This window comes from Onychostoma macrolepis, chromosome 02 (genome assembly GCF_012432095.1).
Source record: "Onychostoma macrolepis isolate SWU-2019 chromosome 02, ASM1243209v1, whole genome shotgun sequence".
NCBI lineage: Eukaryota > Metazoa > Chordata > Actinopteri > Cypriniformes > Cyprinidae > Onychostoma > Onychostoma macrolepis.
Window position 1 is genome coordinate 1,856,680 of NC_081156.1, and position 23,603 is coordinate 1,880,282.

Below are 23,603 nucleotides of genomic sequence, written 5' to 3' on the forward strand. Positions count from 1 at the left end.
AGGTACTGTTTGCTTTTTTTGGTGCATATATTCCAGTCCTATATCAAGACACAGATACTTTGCAATTGGCCTCTTTACATTTTAGTCATTTAAATAATGTAACTGCTACATTATCTGGATAATAAACCCTGTAGATAACAAGTCATTGTTCAGGTTGAAGACGTGAGTAAATGTAACCTTAATGGGATTTCAAAGAGGATAGATTAAACATGTTTCATTTAGAAAAAGGGCAATAAACAATCCCAGTGTTCGGCTGTCCACAGATGCTCTGTTAGCATTAGGCCTCTGTGGAATCTGCACACACAATTCCTTACAAAACTCAACAGATATCCACATAATTGGGATGTGTGTCATTAAGGGATGGTTATCGATACAGATTTCCCTGTTTGATTCTGATTTATAAGCTCTCTGTTTGATGTGATTTTTATTTTTTCAGATTCATTAGGAATATTGCAGTTTTCTTTATGTAAACTATTCAGGGAAATATAATATAGGTGTAGCATTTCAATAACCAACTTTATTTTTATTTTTGGAGCCATTGCCTTGTTTACAAGTGCAACAGCGCTTCAAGTGACACTAGTCAGGGTCCCAACTTGTGGTCCTTTCTTGATTGTTCTCCCCTCTCTTCTCCTCCATCTCTTCTGTTTCTTTTTGATGTTTTTCTCAAATAAAGACGAAAAGAGCCAAAAATGTCATTTTAAAAAGATGTTATTAGTATAGAAATCAATAATTCATTCTGTGACTCAAACTACACTGGTCACACGCAAACTACATGTTTTGATCCACTAAAAAAGAAACTGCTCATAAGTTATTTATTCATAAATCAGAAAACAATGATCATGTTCCATGTTTTTTCATGAAATGCACAAGGAAAACATGTAGAAAGATCTAGAACAGGGCTAGTCAACTAGCTTCATTTGAGGGGGTGGGGGCCGTCCCAATCTCTTTCTGGGGGGGCCTGTAAAATTAGAAATTAAATTGAAATGCATATTCAGCAGTAAAATGAGCTAATATTACCAACACCAAGATCTATAAAAGATTAACAGAGTGCTGTCTGTCAATCAATTAAAAAATAATCACATTTTTCTGTAATTAATCATAATTAATCACATATTTATATATTTATATTGTCATAATTTCACATTGAAACTACAAATTAATGTAGAAACAACATAAAGATAGTATATTTTAAATACGTGTTTAATGGCATCTTTTTACAGAGTAGCCTATTATTAATGAAGAGTTGATACCAATGCTGCCACTGGTGTCTCTATTAAATGCATTTTCCCTCAATTTTACCTATTAATTATATATATAATAACTTTTAATTTGTGATTTTAAAACAATCTTCACACAAACTATAAATTGTATATGCATAAACTATATTGGTTAAATTTTATTCAAGCTACAAAAGTTAATCAGCAACTAGAGCAGTCGAGTGATTTCTCTTTTTCTTTTGTTCTTTGATTTAACGTTACATCAATGACGGACTTCAGCAAGTTTCACTTTAAAAGCAGCGCTGTTTCTTTAAAACCTGATGCACATGACACGGATCTGACACGTTTTCCGATTTTTCTCCAAACGCTTTACGGTCATTTAAGGCTTTGTAACTCAGTTAAGACTACGTTTACATTTTTACGTTTAAATTTTGACACAATTGTTTGTTTTTGTCAGTTGAAGCGCTACTGGTGCACTGCGTCTCAGCCGAACGCGGAGCCTTTCAAACTATACTTCATTTGATGATAATTTTCGTCCAGTGTTTGCTCTATTTCTCGCCAGAAGTTATGACCGATAACACTGAGCGATAACACCGATAACGTACATGGTTAAACTAGAGTTGTGGATATCTCATATCTCCCTCATATATCTCCGTAAATTGTTGTTGTTGCGTCTCTTTCTTTTCATTTGGCCCAGGCCAGTGTTGCCACCTTTGTGGACAACAATTCATGGCATATGTGCGACCTGTGCGTACTTCTCCCTCGGGCCGGATGAAGATGATTGGCGGGCCGCCAGTTGACTAGCCCTGATCTAGAAGTATCTTACTATAGTTAAAAGATCTGTGAATGCCAATTTTTAAAATGCAAGAAAAGACTGCAGATTCTGACTGGTGGAATCTGCCTCCAGTTACTACCTGAAAAATGTTGTCTTCAAAATGCTATCCTTAAATAAGGAGCTTTGATGGAGAAGCTACAGATAGGCTGCTAAAGTTCTGAATATATATCTATAAGGGATTATGTACACTCAGGTGATCTCCAGATGATCTCAGGTGATCTCAAATTAAAAAAAGACATTACAATTGAATTAACTTTTATAAGCAGATAAAATGACATTGTCACATTGCTCTTCAATATATTTCAGCTCTTCAAGGAACTACATTAGACAGTGCGTTTATTTGAGTTGGGAACCTGTTAAATATGGATTGAGTTTATGGATTGAGTTTCTCTTTTGATAAAAGAAATTTCATGAGTCAAGGTTGTCATTAGCAGCAGTTCTTTCATGTTTCCCGAACAGAAGCGTTTATCAGACACCAAATCAAGAGAAAAGGTGGTGACAGGACTAGCCAAGACAACATCTATGGATCCTGACCCTGCTTTCAACATCTATTGAGAAGCTGACCAGCAGTCTGACCCTGTCAATAGCCAGCCTAATTTGTGTTCCATTGTGTGGCCTATGGAAGATTTGAAAACTGATATCCAATGTTAGTTGCCCATTGTAGCTGTAGAAAGAGCCGGTACCTTCGTGCAGTAGCTGTTACAGTTGCACCAACACATTTTTTGTGTTCATCTCATTCTTTTACTCTTAATGTGTTAACCTGGTCAGATCCATCCGTTATTACTACTGATGTGGATTTTCTGTGTTGCTCAGTGCTGCATCGTGCTGGTCTAAATGCCAATTAGCAAGGTGACAGGCTTGGTTCTGAGAGGCAGCTCTAAATGGGTTTTGCTGGCATCTCATTAAACATGCACACAGTGTTTTCAGAGGTAATTTGGAATGTATTATTGATGTCCTGCCATATCTATTGGCAATCTTTTCAGAGGGAGGAGCTTTAGCGTTGTTGTTTGGGATGTCATCTTATACCCTCTAGATCAATAGTTAAAGCTAAATCCTGACAAGCCAATTCTTCAGTTTAATTCACTGGTGTATGTGCAAACGGCTTTATCTGATTACATGGAGGCATGCACGACTATCACAGTGCTCAAGCCAGCATGGTGTTGACATGCGAATGATAATGTTTTCGTACCATCCAGTCCCTGCTGTAGGCTCTAGTGCACTAATGAATATGTCAACAGATGAAGCCGAAGAGCATGTTTACTGTGGCTTCTGGTGCAAGACAGGGGACCGGAGCCTGCACGGGAAATCCTGCTGGCTCTCTTAGATGTGCGAGCAGTTGCCATGGCTTTAAGCTCCCATGGGAGTGGAGGCAGAGCCTGGTGAAAAAATCAGCCAACTCATCCGGCACCTGTGGCACATCTACGAAACTGCTGTATGGAAGAGGTATCTTCTGAGTGCCACTGTTAAAGGTCGGGCACTGCATCCACATCAAATGGTATTCCGGACCTGGAGAATACTACATACCTTTCTGTGTTTTTGTGTAAGACACTTTTGATAATATGGGAAAGCCTTTTTGGAAGACTGGAGATTGAATGTCATTGCAGAATGAAGCATGTTTGGGTCCAGTTTTCACTTGGCCTCATTTTTTGACACTCTGAAGCATTGTTGGTTGGGCAGAGTGACATTCCCAACTGGATTTGGACAGGCAGCTGTTAATCATCTGATGGCCTTTAAATTTACTATCTTGGAAGCTCTTTGAATTGCACAGATGGTTTCAGTGGAACAAAGTAGTGCCAACTCGTAATTTGTCCAGCGACTGATCGGCATCTTTGAGTTTGTATCCCCAGCATCTTGAGGCTGAAAAACAGCAGCTAGCTTTGTGTAGAATATTTTTCTTTCTTCTCTTTTCTTCATTCTCTCTGGTGCGTCTGAATCGAAGCCGTGTTGGAAGGTTGTTGCTGTTTCATGGAGTAAGTCTTGGGCGGAATGGAGTATCTAGGGTCATGACTACACAGCACACTTGAGGCCTGTCCTGATGAAATCCCCCGATATGTCTGGCACAGGAAGCCACACTCATAATTAAGGAAGTTGTTTGGAAAAGCTCTTAGACTTTGGCTAGATTTGTTTTCCTGTCTTTGTCATCAACACACTCCTGAGAAGTGACTGGCGTGCATCCATAGTGCATTTGCTGTGATGAACTACATCTTCGGTGGAAACACCCTGTACTCCAGGGGAAGTCGAGGCAGCAGCACCAGTTCGGCCCATGGTGGCTCATCTGGACCCAAGCTCAGACATTGGTCCATTCGTAGTTCCTCTGAGGAGACTGCAAAACAGACGCCGTCCCGTTGGCGCCGTGTTCTCGCTACCCTCACCCGGCTCAATACCTTCACTGATTGCATCGTATCAAGGACAAGTCAGGTAAGTTCTGCAGGCTCATGCAGAGGTGCCATGGGACACAGACTTCAAGTGATAATGTTAGCTTTCAACTCATATGTGGCAATGACAAGTTCTCTCTATCAAATTAACTTGCTTGCTACGCATGTGCATTGCAGGGTTTACTGCCAGTCTACGGTTTTCAGTCATGATTGTTACAGTTGAGCTAGCAGTTTTTGTTTTGCATATTTTTTTTTTAAATTCTAAAAATTCTTAAAAATACTTGAATATCAAACTTCTTAGTTTCATTGCGTGGATTCAAGTCCGAGCTCTGTGGTATAACAGTGACTTTGAAACAAATGAGGCTGAAAGCGGAGAAAGTTAGTTGTCAGATGACAAGCTACATGATTAGCTATCCTAATAATTGTTTTTAATCAGTGAGCTTTACCTTATATTGTGTGATCAGCGCATATGCTAATATGCATAGATATGCCCAAACTCTTGTTCCTTTGTAATTGTAGTCCGCTGAATTAGGATTGTGCTGATAGACGATTGTATCGTGTTTCGATGATAGTCAGAGATATCGCCTGTGCATGATGCCTTTGACCACTATAAGACGATTATTATTATTATTATTATCAGGCTAGTAATGCTATCTAATTAATATTAGGGCTTATTTGTTGCATTATATTTCTTTTTCCACGTTTTTACAGTGTTGTGCATTATTATAACCAATCACACGATTATGCTGAGTTTATGAATGCAATGGCCAATCAGAGGCGTTCAGATGAGCCATCGCTGGAACAGCGGAGTTCCGTTGTTTAGCGCGCGCTGACTGAATTCTGACTGGCGAGTTCTCTCATAAACAACAAATTGCAGATGTATGTGCGATGTAAGTATAAGAGATTTATTCATCATACAGTGTAGATTCACTGATTATAACGGGAGTGTTTTTAAAGTGCATAAACTCGTGCTAGGCCGAGCTTGTGATGATATTCTTTGGTAATGTAATGTTCTTTGCTTGTTTTCTGTAGCTGCTTTTTGAATAACTGAGGAAATGTAAGCATTATAATTAGTAACTTACGATGTTTCTATTCATTTGTTATCATGTTAAATACAAAAACATTAGGCTGCTTTTAATCTTACGCTGGAGTTGGTTCACTTTCCGGCAATGAAACCAAGTAAATAAATAATTAAATAAATTTGCGCAATAATATTGTGTATCGGCGATCTCACAGGCTGACGATATGAAAATTGAGTATATCGCCCAACACTAAGCAGAATATGACTTTATATAATAGCAGCAGTTCAGCTGAAGGTCAGAGAGAGAAATGAACAGTCGAATCCCCTTTATACAGTCTAAAAGGATCAGATAAGTCTCTAAAACGTGTAAATATTATGACATGACCTTCAAGTAAGTAATTAATCAATTTCAAATAACTTTTCAGTTGAACTTCTTAGGAGTGGACAATATGACCAGAATCTTAAATATTGTAATTTATATGTATTTTATTACCTGTGACAGTGATGCACATCATCAACAAATAATTATTAGGATTGTCACTACAACAAATTGTTATAAATGGAACAAAACGTTTCGTAATCCCTCATATGGTGATATGCACACAAACAAATATCTTACCAACATACAACTACAAGTATGTCCAATTTATCTGCATGCATACAGCACACTCACATAAAATAATAAATACTAAACATAACATTGTTTATCTTTGCCAAACTATAGCCCAGTTCTATTTTTTATTTTTAAATATAGACAACTATTGTGAACATAAATTATTTTTCAATAAAGTACTTTGAAACTAAGAGTGAAAAACATTTTACAAATAAAATTGACTTGTGAATCTCACTATGGTAGTAGTAGTAGTAGTAGTAAGTTATGAGTAAAAAAAAAAGAAGTTTATTACTGTAATTCAAAAATGTGTAATTCTTCATAAATAAATCAAGTGATAACAGTATGATGTTTAAAGTATTTATATAAAAGTAAAAATCATTGTTCAGACACGAGTTTCATAACTGTATAAAGTCACAGTATAAAAAAAAAAAATAATGTTTCTAAAATAGGTTTGATCTTTAAGCTAAATTGATTGCTTAATGTTCACCCTAGTATGTCATCTGAAGTGATTCCTAACAAAATCATGATCCTAGCATATGGGAAACTGTATACTTTCTGTACTTTGTATGTTCTGTGTAAAATGAACAGGTGTTGGTGTTATCTGTAGATAGTTGTGATCATCAAAGCAAATTTGTCCAAGAACTTTTTGTTGGTTGTGTGGCCAGTAGATGGCACTAGAACTGTGTTGTACAGTTGATCCAAATCCTAACTACATTTTTGCAGTTTTGGATTAAAACCTGCACCTATAACTAGAAGTTGGTTAAAACATGGTCTACAGAGAGCCACAGAATTATTATTAATATTACCATCTTAATATTATTATAATATTTTATGAAGCATTCAAAGGGTTAAAAGCAGCGCTTTTCAAATTATGAATGAATAGACTGATTCTCTCTTCTTCGTTCTGAAATCTAATGCTTTGTGCTTGGCACTGTAATATTACATTATTAAAATGCACTGCTCATTGTATTCAAGTTCATCCCAGCTGACATGCGTATTACTCTAAATGCTGAAGCAGTGGTTGTTAACAGCTTGGTTCACTCACACTCATCAATTCAAATCCACTTATAAAATCAGCCTCCAATCCAATCACCATGAGTTGTCATGTCAACGCATCTATTCTAGGCCATTTATCTATTCATAATATTCCCAAAGGAAAGATCCTTTGCATCTATACACTATGGCAAAGCCATCTGTCACAAAAGTGGTCATATGCAATATGCATTAGTTTGTGTGGTGTTTTATATGATATCTTTTCTTAAGTGACCCTGATTGAACAAAAATAAATTTCAAACATCAAAATCTATTCAGATTAATTCAATTATATAGAATATCTAATTCAACCTGACTATGGTCTCACACAACAACACAGAAAAGCTTCCCCTTAAACGTCATGCTGACTCGAGGAACGCGGGGAGGTCAGATATTATTAATTATGTAGGTGAGGAGCTGTTTACTATATGGATCCCCCTCACACTAGGTTACAGTTGCTCTGTGTGTTGGCGCTGTTTCAGCAGGCTGGCTTTGTATGTGAATCGGAGCTCAGCATTGATTATTCATGCCAGGAAAAAGCCACTCCACGCCTGATGCCTTTGCCCATTGGTGCTCTCTAATTGGCATGAGAATGCAAAGAGATGAAAGGATGGGTGAATGAGAGAGATACAGAGAGCGCAAGAGGATCATCGTGCACACAAACGTGTGAGAGCCTGGGCTGAATTTCTCTCCGTTTGTTTGTTGCCAAGGCACTGCACCAAAATACAGCAGCCTTCTCACCATCGACCTGGTTGTCCTAGAATTCAACGCAGTCTCCTCACATTTAGCTCACGTGCTGACCATGACGACCTTCTACTCCAGCCATGAGTACGGATGCCAGAGAGCGGACAGCTGTGAGAGGAGGAACGCCTCTCATGTGCGGGTCAACCTCAGTCAGAACCCGCCGTCCACCTCCATCCTCAAGCAAACGCATCTCCAGCAGATGGTGACCCAGGAGGGCTCCATCCACCCTGTCTGCTACAACTCTTGCACCCTGCCATTAAACATAGGAAAGACCAGGACTAAGTTTCTCAATCTGCGTGACAGTGTGAAGAAGAGCCCCACTAAGAGCACGGCCAAAGTGAGCGGACCGGGGGAGAGGTTTTCTCTTTGGCCCTCTGTGTCATTTGATAAGGTAAGATAGAGCAGAGAAAGGAGCAGCTTCGCGTTTAGACATTCTTTGATCATTGGCTCAGGATGCTTTTCTGCATCTTGATGTTATTAAATTGGGTTCCTCCTTTAGACTCATGACTGGTGTGCTCTGTCACATTTTTGTTGATCTTGATGACTCAGACATCTCTCTTTCACTGGTTGTGTGGAAATTGTGGTCTTCCAATGGTTACTTTCGCTCTTTAGTGTCTGTCTTTCATCGACAATACTGGACGTGGTGTTTGTCATCAGACTCATCGCATTTGTGTTTTGTTTCGTTACTGCATTTCTTTGTGGTTTTCCAGTCCTGCATTCCTTATATTGTCTTAGCATACAGGATTGTTGTGTATTACATATTCATCTTTTTTCCTTTTCGAATGTCAGTTATTATCAGGTTCGATGCCAAGCTTTTTATCTGCTAATGTGTTGTTTTGTTCCATGTTAAAATCATTTAGAGCAATTAATCCCAGAATTAAAGGTCTATAGAGGAACGTTTAAGTGGGACTCCAGTCAATGCTATTGACAAACTCTAATTTTAGTTTCTGTGCAAACCGTATGTTTGGGGTTTAGGCACCACAGCATCTAAAGTGCCATCAATATTGTCTAAAATCAAGTAAACCCAATGTTTGTGTGTTTTTATACACTACAGATCAAATTTTGGGTCGATAAGATTTTTTTGAAAGAAGTCTCTTATGATATAAGGCTGCAATAAAAACAGTAGTATTGTGTGAAATTACAATTGGAAATAACTTTTCTATTTTAATATTTTTTAAAATGTAATTTATTCTGTGATGGAAATGTTGAATTTTCAGCAGCCATTACAGTTTTTGTCGTATGATCCTTCAGAAGTCATACTAATATGATGATTTAGTGCTGAAGTAACATTTATTATTATTCAAAACAGTTGTGCTGCGTAATATTTTTCAAAATATTGTCCTAATTCTTTGATCAATAGAGTTCTATATATATCAATTTAATGCTTCCTTGCTAAATAAAAAAACTGACAAAACATTTGTACTGTAGTGTGTGTAATAATGTAATTATGTAAATGCATATTGGTTGACTAAGGCCACGTTCACACAGCAGCAGAATACGGTTGTCAGTCCTGTATTTGAGTCCGTAATACCGGTTATGTTCACACGCAGTACGGTTATTTACGGGCATGACAACCGCATTCTGGAACCGAACTCACACCTGTAAATTTTCAGCATTCTCGGAAAACACGTGCTGTGTTGTCTGTCACGTCATACAGTGCGCAAGAGAGCCGCTCTGCTGCACAAATGCACGTCTACTGTGTGTTACGAGTTTTCATGTGTGATTTCAATAACTTACAGTGACGGAGAAATGAGCTGTGTGTTATCTGAAAGTTTTAGATCCCATCAGTTTTGTGTTCTGCGCACGATTCAAATGTTCCACTGTCCACCCAAATGTAAATGCTGCTGTTCGGTTAATAATGATTTTACAGATGAACTTGCGGCTCTATTGGACTCTTGTCGTGTCAAAAAGTGATGACATGCAGTTTTATGGACGTCGCCATCTTTGATTTTACTTTGGTCACTGTCACTATGTTTACTGGTAAGGAATACAGGCTTGACTCTCGTTGCTCGTTCATACAGACAGTATTCTAAACACAACTGCAAGCGGCTGTGTGAACGAGACATTTCGAGACTCACACCTGTAAAGAAAATGCGGTTGTCAGTCCCGAAAACTGACAGTGTGAACGTAGCCTAACTATAATTGTAGCTATAGGCCTACTTTTGTTAATAACTGTATTTGTGACTATGAAACTATTAAAACTTAAGAATGTTTTCAAAATATTATAGATCATTACAATAATCGGAAAACTTAATTATCAATTGTAAAATATTATATATATATATATATATATATAGATATAGATATAGATTGATTGATTGATTGAAAGCTGCATTCAAAATCCACTTGGCTCAAAAATCTGAGGGGGCATGTGTCCCCATAGTTTGAACAGGCATAATTCCTCTGATTAAATATCAACATACCTGTCCAAGCACTAGAGGAGTTACTCCTGAACAATCATATGCTTAGATGTTGTTGTTCTGCGTAAAATGGAATCACTGTTTCAGATCTGTCCAAAGGGATTCATTGAGCCAGTTCAAGCTGTTTTCCGTGGTAAAATGTCAGTGTATTTTACTGAGAATTAAAAAAGACGCATATAAGTCCTGTAAGGCCACACTTCAAAGCTTGGCTGAGTGAAATACTTTCAAGCGTTCTTTCTAGATGGAGAGTTAATTGTGAAATCTCTGCATATTGTACATCATTGGCTGAGTATCGCCTGTGGTGTGCGAGTGTTGTGTCAGAGAAAGCCAAATTCCTCCAAGCCATTCCTCAGGCTGGATGTCAGAGTGTGGCGTGGACTTCTGCCATCATAGTGTTACAATGTGTGTTTTCTCACCCATGAATATGTAGAGAAAGTTCATCCCTCTGCTTGTCATCACACAGCTCAGAAAACAAGTAGCACAAGTCTCAATAACAGTCTCAGTAACACTCCACAAACTTATGCAAATACACAAATGCAGCCGCTTAGCAAGCAAGCGCCCCTTGTAACCTACTTATCATGCGTTCCTCTGGTACTGTGGTGTTAACAAACCTCAATACTCAAGGTGGCATTAGAGTTGACATCAACTGTCCGTGCCAGTATTCTGCTCACTATGAATATGTTGACAGTTTAAACTTTTAACTAAAGGTCATTGCACACTTTTCGCACGTTGAAAAATAAATACGACCTCATGCTGTCAATCACGTTGACACACTGCCTCCAAAACTTTCGTCCATTTATAAAAAATTTGGATCGGGTTTGATTTTCTGCATTTTTCACATCCGTAGCAAGCATTTTGAGAGGGGTTTTGACAATTCAGAGCCACCGTACAAGGGAACGTCAAAATTCAGAATGGCGATTGTCAAGTTCGTCCACTTCGTCTCGCAGCACAAAGCACTGTTAAGATCCTTGCACACTGAGTTCACAGAAATTGGTGGTCTTCTTTTTAATATGTGGCTCTAGTATCACTAGCAAAGCATCAAACTGAGCCACTGACATCCTGAAGTAAACTTTGAATCGCCCGTGACAATCCTGCTGCTCCTTGATAAGGAGAGGGAACTCTTCTTCCTCTCTATATCTCAGGATTGGATGGACCCAATATTTCCTTTCTTTTTCTCTTAAGAAGCGAGAGGACAACAAAATCATCCTCACTGCTTGAAGACTCCATTAAGTACTGTTTTGCGATTGATTTGATTTTTTTTTTTTTTTCCCGCAACGGATTAATACGCATCAGACTCAGTGTGCAAGGTTTCTGTTCGTGACGAATTTTTAGGGTAACACGCATGGAAAAAACACATATGAAAATTTCGGACTCAGTGTGCAAGGACCTTAACTCTTTAAAACTTCTTCTGCCAAGACAATAGTTGACCTAAAAAGGAAATTGATGCTAATTCCTGCTATGGCACCTGTTGTTGTAATTATGAGAATGCAAAGCGTGTTTGCATTGTGTTATGAGTTAGGTTCTGCTTATATTGCTAGAAGTGTTTGCGGTTGCATAGAGTAGGTTCCAGACCTGCAACTTCATCTGCATCTATGTAGGACTAGAAGGTTCCATAGCAAAGTGCCCCGTGGCTCAACATTAAAAGGGATATTTCAGACAAAAATGAAAATTCTTCTGTTATCAATTACTCTGTAATACTTCTGTTTATCTTTGAGAAAACTTCAAAGATTCAACGCACAATCAACTTCAGTCAATCAACGCACATACATAGAAGAACACATCAAAGATGGTCAGTGGCAGCTCAACTACACTTGCATTGCACATGAGAAACCTCATTAGTTCCTGTGTGTCAAGCCAGCTCGTTTCATCATATAAAGTAATTGTGTCTCTTCAGTGGACTTAAACTGGGATAAGGCCCCGTTTACACTAGTGTGTTTTCATTTTAAAACGGCGTTTTAGAATGAAAATGATGCCCGTTTACATTGCCGTTTCCGCTGCGTTTTAGATACGATATATATAGATATATTTACATTACACAACCTAAACCGCATGTTACGTGACCATTCATGCAGGTACTACCATAGATATGTAGATTCCTTATTATTTAGATGGCGGACGAATGGCTTGGAGCGGTCGAATGGGCAATCTACCAACACATATCTATGGGTACAACAATGTGCATGATGTTATTGTTTACATGGTCGTCAAGGATACACAGTGCGAATGTGGGCAGCCACGCTGTCATTTTCAAAAGTCTCCGTTTTGCTCCGTTTACATTAAAACGCAACCCCAGAGTTTTCAAACTAAAACGGGGTTTTCAAAAGTCTCCGTTTTCGACCTCGAAAACGCCGGAGTAGTGTGAACAATAGGCGTAACCGTAGCAAAAGTTATGCATTTTAAAACGAAAACGCACTAGTGTAAATGTCTGCATGATTATTCTTAAGCTTGAACATTTTGGTGGAATGGATGGATAATTGGGTGAACTATCCTTTTTTTTCTTTGCAATTTTTCTTCATAAAAATATTTTTTGTTAAAATATTTTACTTGATACAATCTTTTTCTTTACAAATTTGTAACAAGCTGAAAAATATGAATACAGGTGCTGGTCATATAATTAGAATATCATCAAAAAGTAGATTTATTTCACTAATTCCATTCAAAAAGTGAAACTTGTATATTATATTCATTCATTACACACAGACTGATATATTTCAAATGTTTATTTCTTTTAATTTTGATGATTATAACTGACAACTAAGGAAAATCCCAAATTCAGTATCTCAGAAAATTAGAATATTTACATTTTTTATTTGTATTTTTTACGTCTGAGCGTGGTGACTCTTGATGCAATGACTGCAGCTTCATCCTGCTAACCAGGTCTCGTTGCTTCCGGTTCACGCGTTTTGCAAATGCCCCGTTAAATATGAAGCTGTTTTACTCAAGATGCCTTCAAAGTAGACACTAAAGATAATCATAACTAATGTCCATCACATATTTGGATTGATTATATAAAAGTTTTTTTATTTGTATTTTTTTCAATAACATTTATATATAAAAGTCGAATAAAACATCAGCAATAAAAACAGCTAGCTAATTTAACTGATTACCTAAGTCCATTGATATCGCCATTATTTAATACTGCTTTTAATACGTTCTCTGACAAGCGGAAGCGATGTGACCTGTTTTCCAGGTTTGGTCAGGTGACGTTCGACACATACCCTATAGCAAAGACTTGTGACAGTTTTATTTTTGTTCTGGAGCTGATGATCCTGCGCTCTGCTGCCACACTGGACAGGGGTGGGAATTAGGGTTATAAATTACAACAGATCACCCTCAGTATAATCTGTCAAAGTGACAGACTGCCTTCAGATTTTTTGTTTTTCATTTCTGGTTAACGCGACCTCTGTGTGGAAGTTGCATTGCACAGTCTAGCCACAGATATATGTGGCCAGTTTGTTTTCATAACTGTACCATGTGCAGCTATGTAGATTATGGTCTCATTATCATTCACATGCTCATTTCCATTCTCTCCTTCCATTCTCCAATAATCACAAACGGAGCGTCTTGCAGCTCCCCACTGTGACAACAATCCCCCGGATTTGCTTCAATCTTGGTCACACACTCATACAGACACCCACTTGCACCCATCCCCCATGGTGATTCCAATGCAGTGCTGTGCAATGTTATGTTGTTGTGTATGTATATGTGACCTGATCTCTCCCCTTCGATGCTATTGTTCAGCAGACAGATGCTGTCCCACCCTCCACTCTCATAATCCCTGTGATCCCAATCTCCACTGTCCCTGCGGAGCCCGCTGTCATCTCTTCATCAACGTCACAGGTCTTTTTTTTTTCTTTCTCTATTTTCTCTCTACACCCCCTCCCTCCCTTATTTTTTTGCTCTCTTCCTGTTGGTCATTTTACTTTATCCCTGCCATTCCACTGCTCGTTGATGGGCCTGAAGGATTATCAGCCCCAGAGTCGGGTAAAGTACCACGGCTCCCCTTGACTAATAGCATCTGCGTGTCAACCAGCCGGAGGAAGTGGAAAGCCCCACAGAAATACAGACAGAGAGATTGAGCAAGCAAGCGAGAGAGAGAGAGAGTGGATTTAATTTTAGGCTACTTTTGGCTCGTAATAGCATTCATGCTTCAGTATTGCATGTTCTGCAGTATAAAATGCCATGTACGTACGCATGCTGGCAGCGCTGTGTTAATCTGGTGTGAGTGCCAGTGATGGTATATGTAACGTCATGAGGAGAGTAAGTGAACATACCTTTGCTATATAGAATGATGCTTAACATGGCTTTTTCTAGTTACCTTATCTGCTAAACGCAACGAATGGAAATGGATGGAATGGGAAATGTGCTGAAATCCATGCCTTAACTGGACTGTTTTCTCTTGCAGGCAAATCCTCCCCCTGTGGTGGTAAATACAGAGAGCTTGGATTCAGCTCCATATGTAAGTGTCCTTTTCACTTGTTTACACTTTTTTGAATTTTCACATTTTGGAATTCTGAATTCCCTCAGATCAGCATGCCACATAGTTCTATCGGTTTCATTTTTATAGCTGTTATTGTCACGTTACTTTAGGTGATGCAAACAGAAAAATGTGCAATAGATGAGCAGATTTGCTTTGTGGCAGTTTGAATTCAACATGAAATGGCATTTCCTTTTTACTTATGTAATGTCATGTATTTTCAAGGGAAACTACATATTTAACAAGAAAAACATATATAGGTGGCACTTTTTATATCTTTTGAACTGGATCGAGAAAAGTAGGCATCATATGCCAGAATGGAGGATAGAATGTGATGCCTAAATCCAAGTGTGTACGACTTGAAGCTGCACAGACTGATCGGTGTATGACGTCAAAGTACAGCGAGAGCTAATAACCTTTTTGTAGTGTTATCTTAGTGGTTCCTTATTTTATAGTAATATTGTGAAATATTATTAGAATTTAAAATAACTTTATATTGTTTTATAGCAGTATCCTATTTACGTCCTTAAGAGTACATATTACTACTCAAGGTTACTAATATGCACCTTTTAAGGGTAAATAAGATACAGAGTTGTCCCATTAAGGGCACTACCTGAGTGACAAACTGTTGTACCCCTAAAAGTAAAATTTTTGCACATTTGTTTCTTACAGTGTACCTATTTAGGCATTGGATTCTATTATCCAGTAGCCTATGTGGCGTAGGTGACTTGAGTAGAAAGTCGCTTCAGAGTCCAAGTAAATTATTTCATTTTGTTGAATGACTATGAAGTCAAAAATGGGATAATGTTCACTGGTATCTTAGGTGCTTTAAGCATGGAAATTATTGTAAATGTTCATTAAGGAAGTCAATATTTTAAACACATGTTGGCAAGATTCAGTCATGTTTTTCACTGCACTGCTTGTACCAGGGTACCTCTGGACCTCATGTTAGCGTAGAGTCTGGAATATAATTTGTAAGGCACATTAGTCAAGGGTGGTGTTCATTCAGCACTGAGTGAAATGACATCTCTTGGGTTTGTTTTCCGCTTCATTTCCCTTGAGTCTGCCTGTGGAGTAGCGAGGTCAGTAGTCTTGATTGTGCCACTCAGGAGCACTACATCTGTTTTTCTTATCAAGCACCACACATTCAACCTTCACTTCAGCCTTTGTGCTGTATCAGCAGTGCCGCAGGTTCTGGGTAGCGTACGGGACTCTCATGGGACTCGCCGCCGTTTTGTCATATGTGATTGGGGACTGTAATTGACTCGTGTGGAAATTATGTTGTGAAGGCAAGCGGGGTGAGAATAATGTTTTTAGGTTGGTTTGTTTAGAGGAAACTACATTAAGTATGTGGGCAGTGTTGCTGTGGCTCAGTTAAGATGAGAATTAATTAAGGCTAATGACTCTGTCTCTGAATTTATTGAATTTGTTGTCATAATGTTGAATATTTATTTAGAATATTTATTTAGATTTATTAGTTACCAAAAGGAATCTGCACACCTAGTAATAAAATTAAATGGCAAATTCAAAGTAAAATATTCACTATCGTTTAAAGGTTTGGGGTCATTAAGATTTTTATTTTTTAAGTTTGTGGTCGTTAAGGTTTGTTATTTTTTCAATATTATTTGTTATTTCAATATATTTATAAATATAATTTATTCTTGTGATTTGCAAATCTGAATTCCCAACAGCCATTGCTCTATTTGTCAGTGTTACATGATCCTTCAGAAATCATTTTAATATGCTTATTTCATGCTCTGTATTTACTAGTTATGGTTATGTATAGTTATGTAATATAGTATATACACATGCGAACCCAAAAGGTGTACGTTGTACAAACAGTTAAGTCCTTTATTTTAAGTACTAAATATACTCAAAAATATACCATCTGCAAAACTACCAATTATAAATTAGTAGAAATCACTGAGTGGAGTCCTATGTCCTTGCTCATTAACTCAGTGTTCAGGACTCCGGCAGTGTGGCACTGTCCATGGAGACCAAACCAGACGCAGCCAGCCACAGTGCTAATGAATACGTAGGCCCAATCCCTCTATGCATTACATAATCAAAGCGGAGTTATTCTGGAAAATTGCTTTGACTGCAGTCACATATTACACCATCATTGGATAGACACTGCAGTTTAAGGGTCATCTTTGTCTTTTTTATTGTTTCGTGTCATAAGGTTTAAATCAAAGGAGAATTTATTACAGAGCTTAGAAGGCGACTTCAGGTTTGGTTCTAACAACAACAATCAACAGCAGTTTGTGAGCACTATTCATTTATAGCACACCTTTAAGCTTACCTTAAAGCATATAAAAACTCAGTGTACACTTCAGTCTCTGGGCTCATGGTGTTCTGGACACCAATCAAAGATGAATCACAGGGTACTACAACACATAATGATGTCAGATTTAACAGAATTGCACTAAACAAATCCCATCAAGGTTAATATTGTTAGCTGTATTTGCATTCTGATGGACCACTTTATGAGTTTTAGCTGCGTTTGCTTGTACGGGTCTCAGCTGCTCATCATCTGCTTTTTGGGGCAGTTTAATGGGTTTATTCTTATGTTTCAGTGTCTGCTGTTAGCCAGCCATGTCACCGATTTCATTTAATAGCTCTCTGCTCCGACAGTCTCATCAGTCACACGTACTTACAAAGATCTGTCTGTCTGTCTGTCTATCTATCAAAATTATTATTAAACTGTGTCAGAACAAATTCATCTTGATAATGCCATCCTTCTGTTAGACTGTCTCACAAATGAATTAGGTTGAATAGCTGTCAGCTGTTAAATTTAAGTACACAATTAGATAATACCAATTTAGGTCAACCAATTACCAAGCAATGCTTAATTTTGTTCAGTCTGTGGTGTAAAAAGTTTGCATTAACAATTAAAGAAAAAACACGCAAGCAAAACATGGTCAGGTCAAAGCGTCTGAATAAGTTTTGGTCCCAAATATTTATCAGTTTTATTTAAAATATATGTGTAAAATATTTTATTGAATATTTTTAAAATATATTTAAAAATATATTGACTGCTTCACTGATTTCTGGTTGATGTTAGTGATTGTTTTTAAATGTGTATATATATTGGCAGATATTGGCTATATAATTGTGCATGTTTATTTTAGTTTACTCGCCAGACTATATACATTCCAAAACAAATCAGCCACAGCTTTTTACAAAGATACATTCGTTACATGATCTGAAAGCATAACAGCTTCAATTATAAACTATCATTTTTGCTCATTTAAGTTTTACCTGAATGGACACTGTATCTCATTGCTTTTCTTTATACCCAACATACGAAAGTCTACTACACTCATTAATTTTTCTGCTAAAGATAATAAATTGTTGAGTATTGAAATATGTAAATAGTCTCTGACATGTTGTTTTGTTCACAGGTTAATGGTACTGAGGCTGACTTTGAGTATGAGGAGATTACGCTGGAAAGGGTGAGTGGAATGACAAGTGCTGCTGTTCTGTTCTTTCTTTTGTTCTCTAAGATTTCCTATAGTTCCTATAGGCCACTAAGGCATAGTACTTGTGACAGAATCATCTGCAGGCATGATTGGGGACAGATACGCCACTATTCATTTTATTGACACAATGTGATGTTTTTCCAAGTGAAAAGGGATTTTCTGTGAAGTATAGACTGTTTCATCGGGCGCATGCACCTGGCCCGAAGTTAACTTCCAGTCTGTGTTTGTTTATCGGTCTGGCTATTGGCGCCAATGACAAATGCAGTTAAAGTTAAAGTGATCTCAACTGAAGTTGGGCTCAATTTCCGCCACAATATCAAAACTGACCACCACAAATAACATTAGATTTTCCAAAAGGCTTTGACTTCATTGAATAAACACTTCATGTTTCAAAATCAAAACGCAGCGCGGGTGTTTTTATATCAGTGTATAAGGACATTAACTGTCTTCAGAAAATTTTCGATGTTGTTTTCATTTCGTCTTGCCTGTAATGCCTGATAAAGCAGTGTTTGTGAGCTCAACGCTGCTTTGAGTACAGCCGTAACTGGGGAAGCCTTTATCTCTGCCGCTTCAAAAGCACCTCCTGCTGGCAGAGAATGAATTTGCATTTTCAATAAGACTGTCTGATTTACGCAGAAAACATATTTTGCTTGTTACCAGAACTAATCTACTCTAGAGGGGTGCTGTTGTTATTGTTTCTTTGCAGAAGTCTACCGGAAGTTAAGTTTGGGCCACAAAAGCGCGTATATGCGAAGTAACGTTTGTTAATGTTGTTGCCGTTGAAACCGTTTATAGGCAGAGATTCTTCATTTTATCATATAATAAATTAATTGGATTGTGAAAAGTAGCCATTATTACAGATTGCTGGAAGAGAGAGGAGTTTATGGCTTAAATGGCAAAAACTGCATGTCAGCATTCATTTTAATATAATATTACAAAGACAGACAGATTTATTTTTTAAGGGGGTCATGACACTTACACTGGGACACTTACAGACAAAATTTGATTTGGTATTGACTAATGACAATTTTCTTTGCCTACAGGGCAATAATAAACTGCAGATTAGAGCTTAGCAGTGTGTATCTGAATCTTTTTAGTATTTTCACAGATCTTTCTGTTATTTTTCCTCTGAACAGCTTGTGTATAACACTGACCCATTGCTAAAATACAAGCAGCCACACAGCCAAATCTTTAAATACTCCTCTGCAGCGACTCCATTTACCATCTCAAAGGCTGTCAATTAAAATGCAACACATCAGAGCCGTCAGCGCTTGAGAAAGCATAAGAAACAGTCTTCTGCCTAACCAACTCACTCTATCTTTACAGACTTACCAGGGAGGAAAAAAGAGCACCATCTTGCCTTCCACAGTCAAGTCTTAATCCCTGACTCTGCCTAAACCCCCCCCCTTCTCATCAGCCTTTTTGTGACCCAGTTCAGCACTGCTCTATAGTGCACATTTATTAACTCTGCATAAATAAACAATGCTCCTCCACAAGCTGTTGTCAGCCCAGCGTAAAGCTTGCTTCTTATTTGCAATAATGTAATAACTCATTGCAATCCACAACTGAAGACTAAAGGTGTTTTATAGTTTGTGTATCATTTCTTCATATCAATTTATAAGAGCATTCACCTAAATGTGTTTTGATAAGCACTGTAAAAGATAGTCAGATAATTACAGTTGTATTAGTACTAGGGGTGGGAATCGCAGGGTGCCTCACGATACGATATAATCACGATACATGGCTCATGATAACGATATCACGATACAGCGATTCTGCGATAATTTATATATTTCTAGTAAATCCTATAATGATGCATCACGATATCGGTCTAAACAAAATGCCTGTGAAAAGGTTAAGTTCAAGTTTTCTTTCTTTATTCAAGTCCAAACTGTTAGAAAACAAAAAAAAGTTCTGTAAATCAATTTTAACATGTTGAGTAGGCTAAACTAACTAATCATTTTATTCTTGGACTTATTAAAAGCTTACACTTTTCTTTTTCTCTGTGTGTAAACGAACACATTTAACTGCTTATCAAACTGAAAAATAAACCTAGATAGATCGATATAATATAAACCTGGTACATTTCAAAATTTACCTGGAGTGCTTTCTCAACCTTTCTACTCCTCTCATCATAAAAAACGGAGCCCCACACGAAGAAATAGCCGTTCACATCGCTTCTTTTGCACGCTCAGGTTCGTTATTTCAAATGTAGATGTGCGGCAAGCACACACTGCACACTTCTGCGCCGCATTGTGGCTCTGACAAGGTTTTGTTTCGTCCTCCCTGCCATAGGTGCTGATTTATGTTTCTGCCAGTTGGTGCCCACTGTTCACACTGCATAACGCGCACTTGTAATATCTGAGAGAGAGGGAGAGCATCCAGTTTTGTTCACATAAAACTGGACTCACCTGCGACGCTCTCTCTCTCACTCGTATAGTGAGGGAAATCCACCTGCAATCCAAGCGGAGCGGTTAGGCTACTCATGAACTGAATATGCGCTCTGCAATAATAACGTGATCATGCCTATGGTCCACGACTCCACGCTGATAGCTGTTCCGGGGCAGTTTTTTAGTTTTCATCTCCATAAACATATATATATATAGCAGTAAAGATAATACAGTGGCTGTAAATCTGTTTATCCTTCAGTTCCTCGTGCTTCCCCATCTTCATAGAGAAAGCGGCTCATGGAACTTGCTCCGAGTCAGAGCGCTTTTGGAAAGCTGGAAATGGCGTGGCCGCGATTTCCACACATTTTTAAACGCTGTGAACAGGGAAATTTATTTAGAGCACCTTATTGTATTAATTAAAATATCGATATTTGGCACCAGATATCGATTCTTTTATCGCATGGAGAAGGATCGCGATATATCGTCATATCGATTTATTGTCCCACCCCTAATTAGTACTATTACAAATGTTGCTCAGTGCATTGTAAGTGACTGTGGGTTGACTCTAACTGTGGAAAGAGCTATTTCTCTGTCTAGGGCTACAACAACTAATCAGTAAAACCAATGCAAATCGATATGAAGCTAGCTGACAGAGCAGAACAAGCTGTAGCACTCTATTTTGTAGCATTTATTTTAAACTTACCAACAGTTATACTGATTATTTCTTAGATTTTATAATTATTGCCAATAAATGTAGTATGACACATTTTGCAATGCATTGAAATCATTTATTTGAATTTTCATTTTGGAATTGTGAATTCAAATACAGAAAGGCACTGCCATCTGCCTTATCACAATTTCCAGTTGAATTTGAACCTGCTTTATGCTCAAATAGTCATTGACTAAAGCGTTTCAATTGATGTGCTTCCTGACTATAACCCAGACTCAGCTTTTCTTTCACCTGCTGTTTAGGGGAATTCAGGCCTGGGTTTCAGTATCGCCGGTGGCACAGATAACCCTCACATTGGTGAAGACCCCAGCATTTTCATCACCAAAGTCATTCCAGGGGGTGCTGCCGCTCAGGACGGGAGATTGCGGTAATGCTGGGTTCTTATCTGTTTCCTGCTCTTTTCCTGTTGCTGTTCATACTCTAAATAGTATGATAATGTTATGTAATCTAATGCAATGACATCTAGAAAAAATTTAAATGTGACTTCATTGCAAGATATGAGATTGAATTGTATTGACCATTGAGCATAGTAATAGATTTCCTCCTCATGCTTTGTTGTTTGTGTTAGGATGGATTTGTCCTGTTTTGAATTGGTGTTACTAAGTGATAGAGCCCTCCAGTGTCTCAGTGCTGTCAGAGGCTCATTAAAGCAGCACTACTGAGGTCCTGACAGCATCACACTGACAGCTCTACACAGAGAGAGAGAGGGAGAATATAAAGAGCCCTATCATCGGCTGTTTGCATTATTTGTGCATTAAATTGCAAAAAAGAGAGAGAGTTAATGATTGTAGGTCATAAAGACTTTGGGACACTTACAGACCATGTGATGTATAATTGTATAACTTTAGTTTGTTTGAATAGGCTTGATGACTTTTATAGTTTTTAAATTTTTTGTGCCCAGTAAGAGCTGTCACTGACAAATGAATTGTAGTCTAGGTCAGTACTCTATTCTTGTGTGAAGGTGCTAAGATGCTGTGTTGAAGCCAATGTTGCTGTCAGACTGGTCTGGATGCTCAAACAGCAATGTTTTGATAGCGTTACAGGCCACAATGAGCGCAATTACATGCACATTTTTAAACCAATTATGCTTAATAAGACGACAACATGCGTGTTCATGTAAATGTGTAAAATAGTTTTCCTTTTATTAGCAAAAGGTCATAAATGGCTTAACAGGTTTTTCAAATTAGGAAATGAATTATGATATTTATAGGGAATTTTGACAGAACAACTGTTTTTACGGCTGATCAACTGAATCAGCCAGCAATTTATTTAATAGCCATAACTATCAGTTCTGCAACTGATATTAATATCAAAGTATACTGAAAAACACTATTTATTAACACGGTAACAAGATTGGCAGTTTAAGACATGATCTTGTAAGCACAAAACACAAGATACTTCTCTTTTCAATACGAGCAAGACTTTATTGGACAAATCTAAGACATAAACTAATCTAACACACAAACACATGCACTGTCTCATTCACATAAGATGCTGAAAGAGAGAAAGTGTGGAAATAATGTGAAAAAAATGTGAAATCCCCAGTTTATAGCAATATGTGAAATTGCTTAGACCTGAACAACCATCAGTTATTTAATTTAGCCCTTTTTAAATGAGGCTATGAAACTTTATATTAAATGCACCAGTTCAGAATCTGGAGGTTTACTTGCGTTGCCTATGTTAGGGGAAAGAAAGAAAAGAAAAGAAGAGTGCAAGTAGACTAGATGGCTGATCTCCTCAGGATGGTAGAAGAGCAGCAGGCATGCGGGCCAAGAAGCCAAAAAGCCCAAAAATGTGACACAGGCATGCTTGAACGAACAAAAACAAATGAACACACAGAACTGTTCATGTCATCTGGTCTTAAACTTGGCTGTTAGACACATCCCTAATGGTGTTAGCTTGGGGTGTTGCTATGTTTCTCCTTCCAATACATAAATCAACATGTTATCTTAGTCACATGGTCCAAATTTTCCAAGTCTTGCAGAGTGTAATTTAGACATGATTTCTATAAGAAGAATATAATTATTTCTATTGATAGAAATGTCTTAAGCACAAATTATCAAACACACACATACCAAACTCGAATATAAACCTATAAACTATTCAATATTTATTCAAAAGGACTTGACAATGGACAAAAGGACAATGAGTGATTAAAACATGATCAATGTGTCATGTCAAATGTGTGAGTTACATATGTGATATGAAGTTATGCAATGGTATAGGGATGTCACGATACCAAATATCTAGTAGTTGGTACCGATACC

At 37.8% G+C, this 23,603-nt stretch overlaps 1 protein-coding gene across 26 annotated transcripts in view; it reads left to right on the top strand.

Annotated features, from left to right (window-relative positions):
• The window catches only part of dlg1b (discs large MAGUK scaffold protein 1b), a 127,918-nt gene that overhangs the window by 73,989 nt on the left and 30,326 nt on the right, over window positions 1–23,603 (top strand). For 10 of the 26 annotated variants that reach the window (XM_058762511.1, XM_058762526.1, XM_058762553.1 and 7 more), the window contains 4 exons: window positions 13,999–14,097; window positions 14,663–14,716; window positions 18,139–18,189; window positions 21,579–21,703. In XM_058762511.1, coding sequence (XP_058618494.1) covers window positions 13,999–14,097; window positions 14,663–14,716; window positions 18,139–18,189; window positions 21,579–21,703 — 329 coding nt within the window. Of the gene's footprint in view, window positions 1–4,230; window positions 4,480–5,288; window positions 5,318–7,803; window positions 8,229–13,998; window positions 14,098–14,662; window positions 14,717–18,138; window positions 18,190–21,578; window positions 21,704–23,603 lie in introns of those variants that run through there. The other 16 variants (XM_058762544.1, XM_058762592.1, XM_058762628.1 and 13 more) reach the window with 10 other exon arrangements.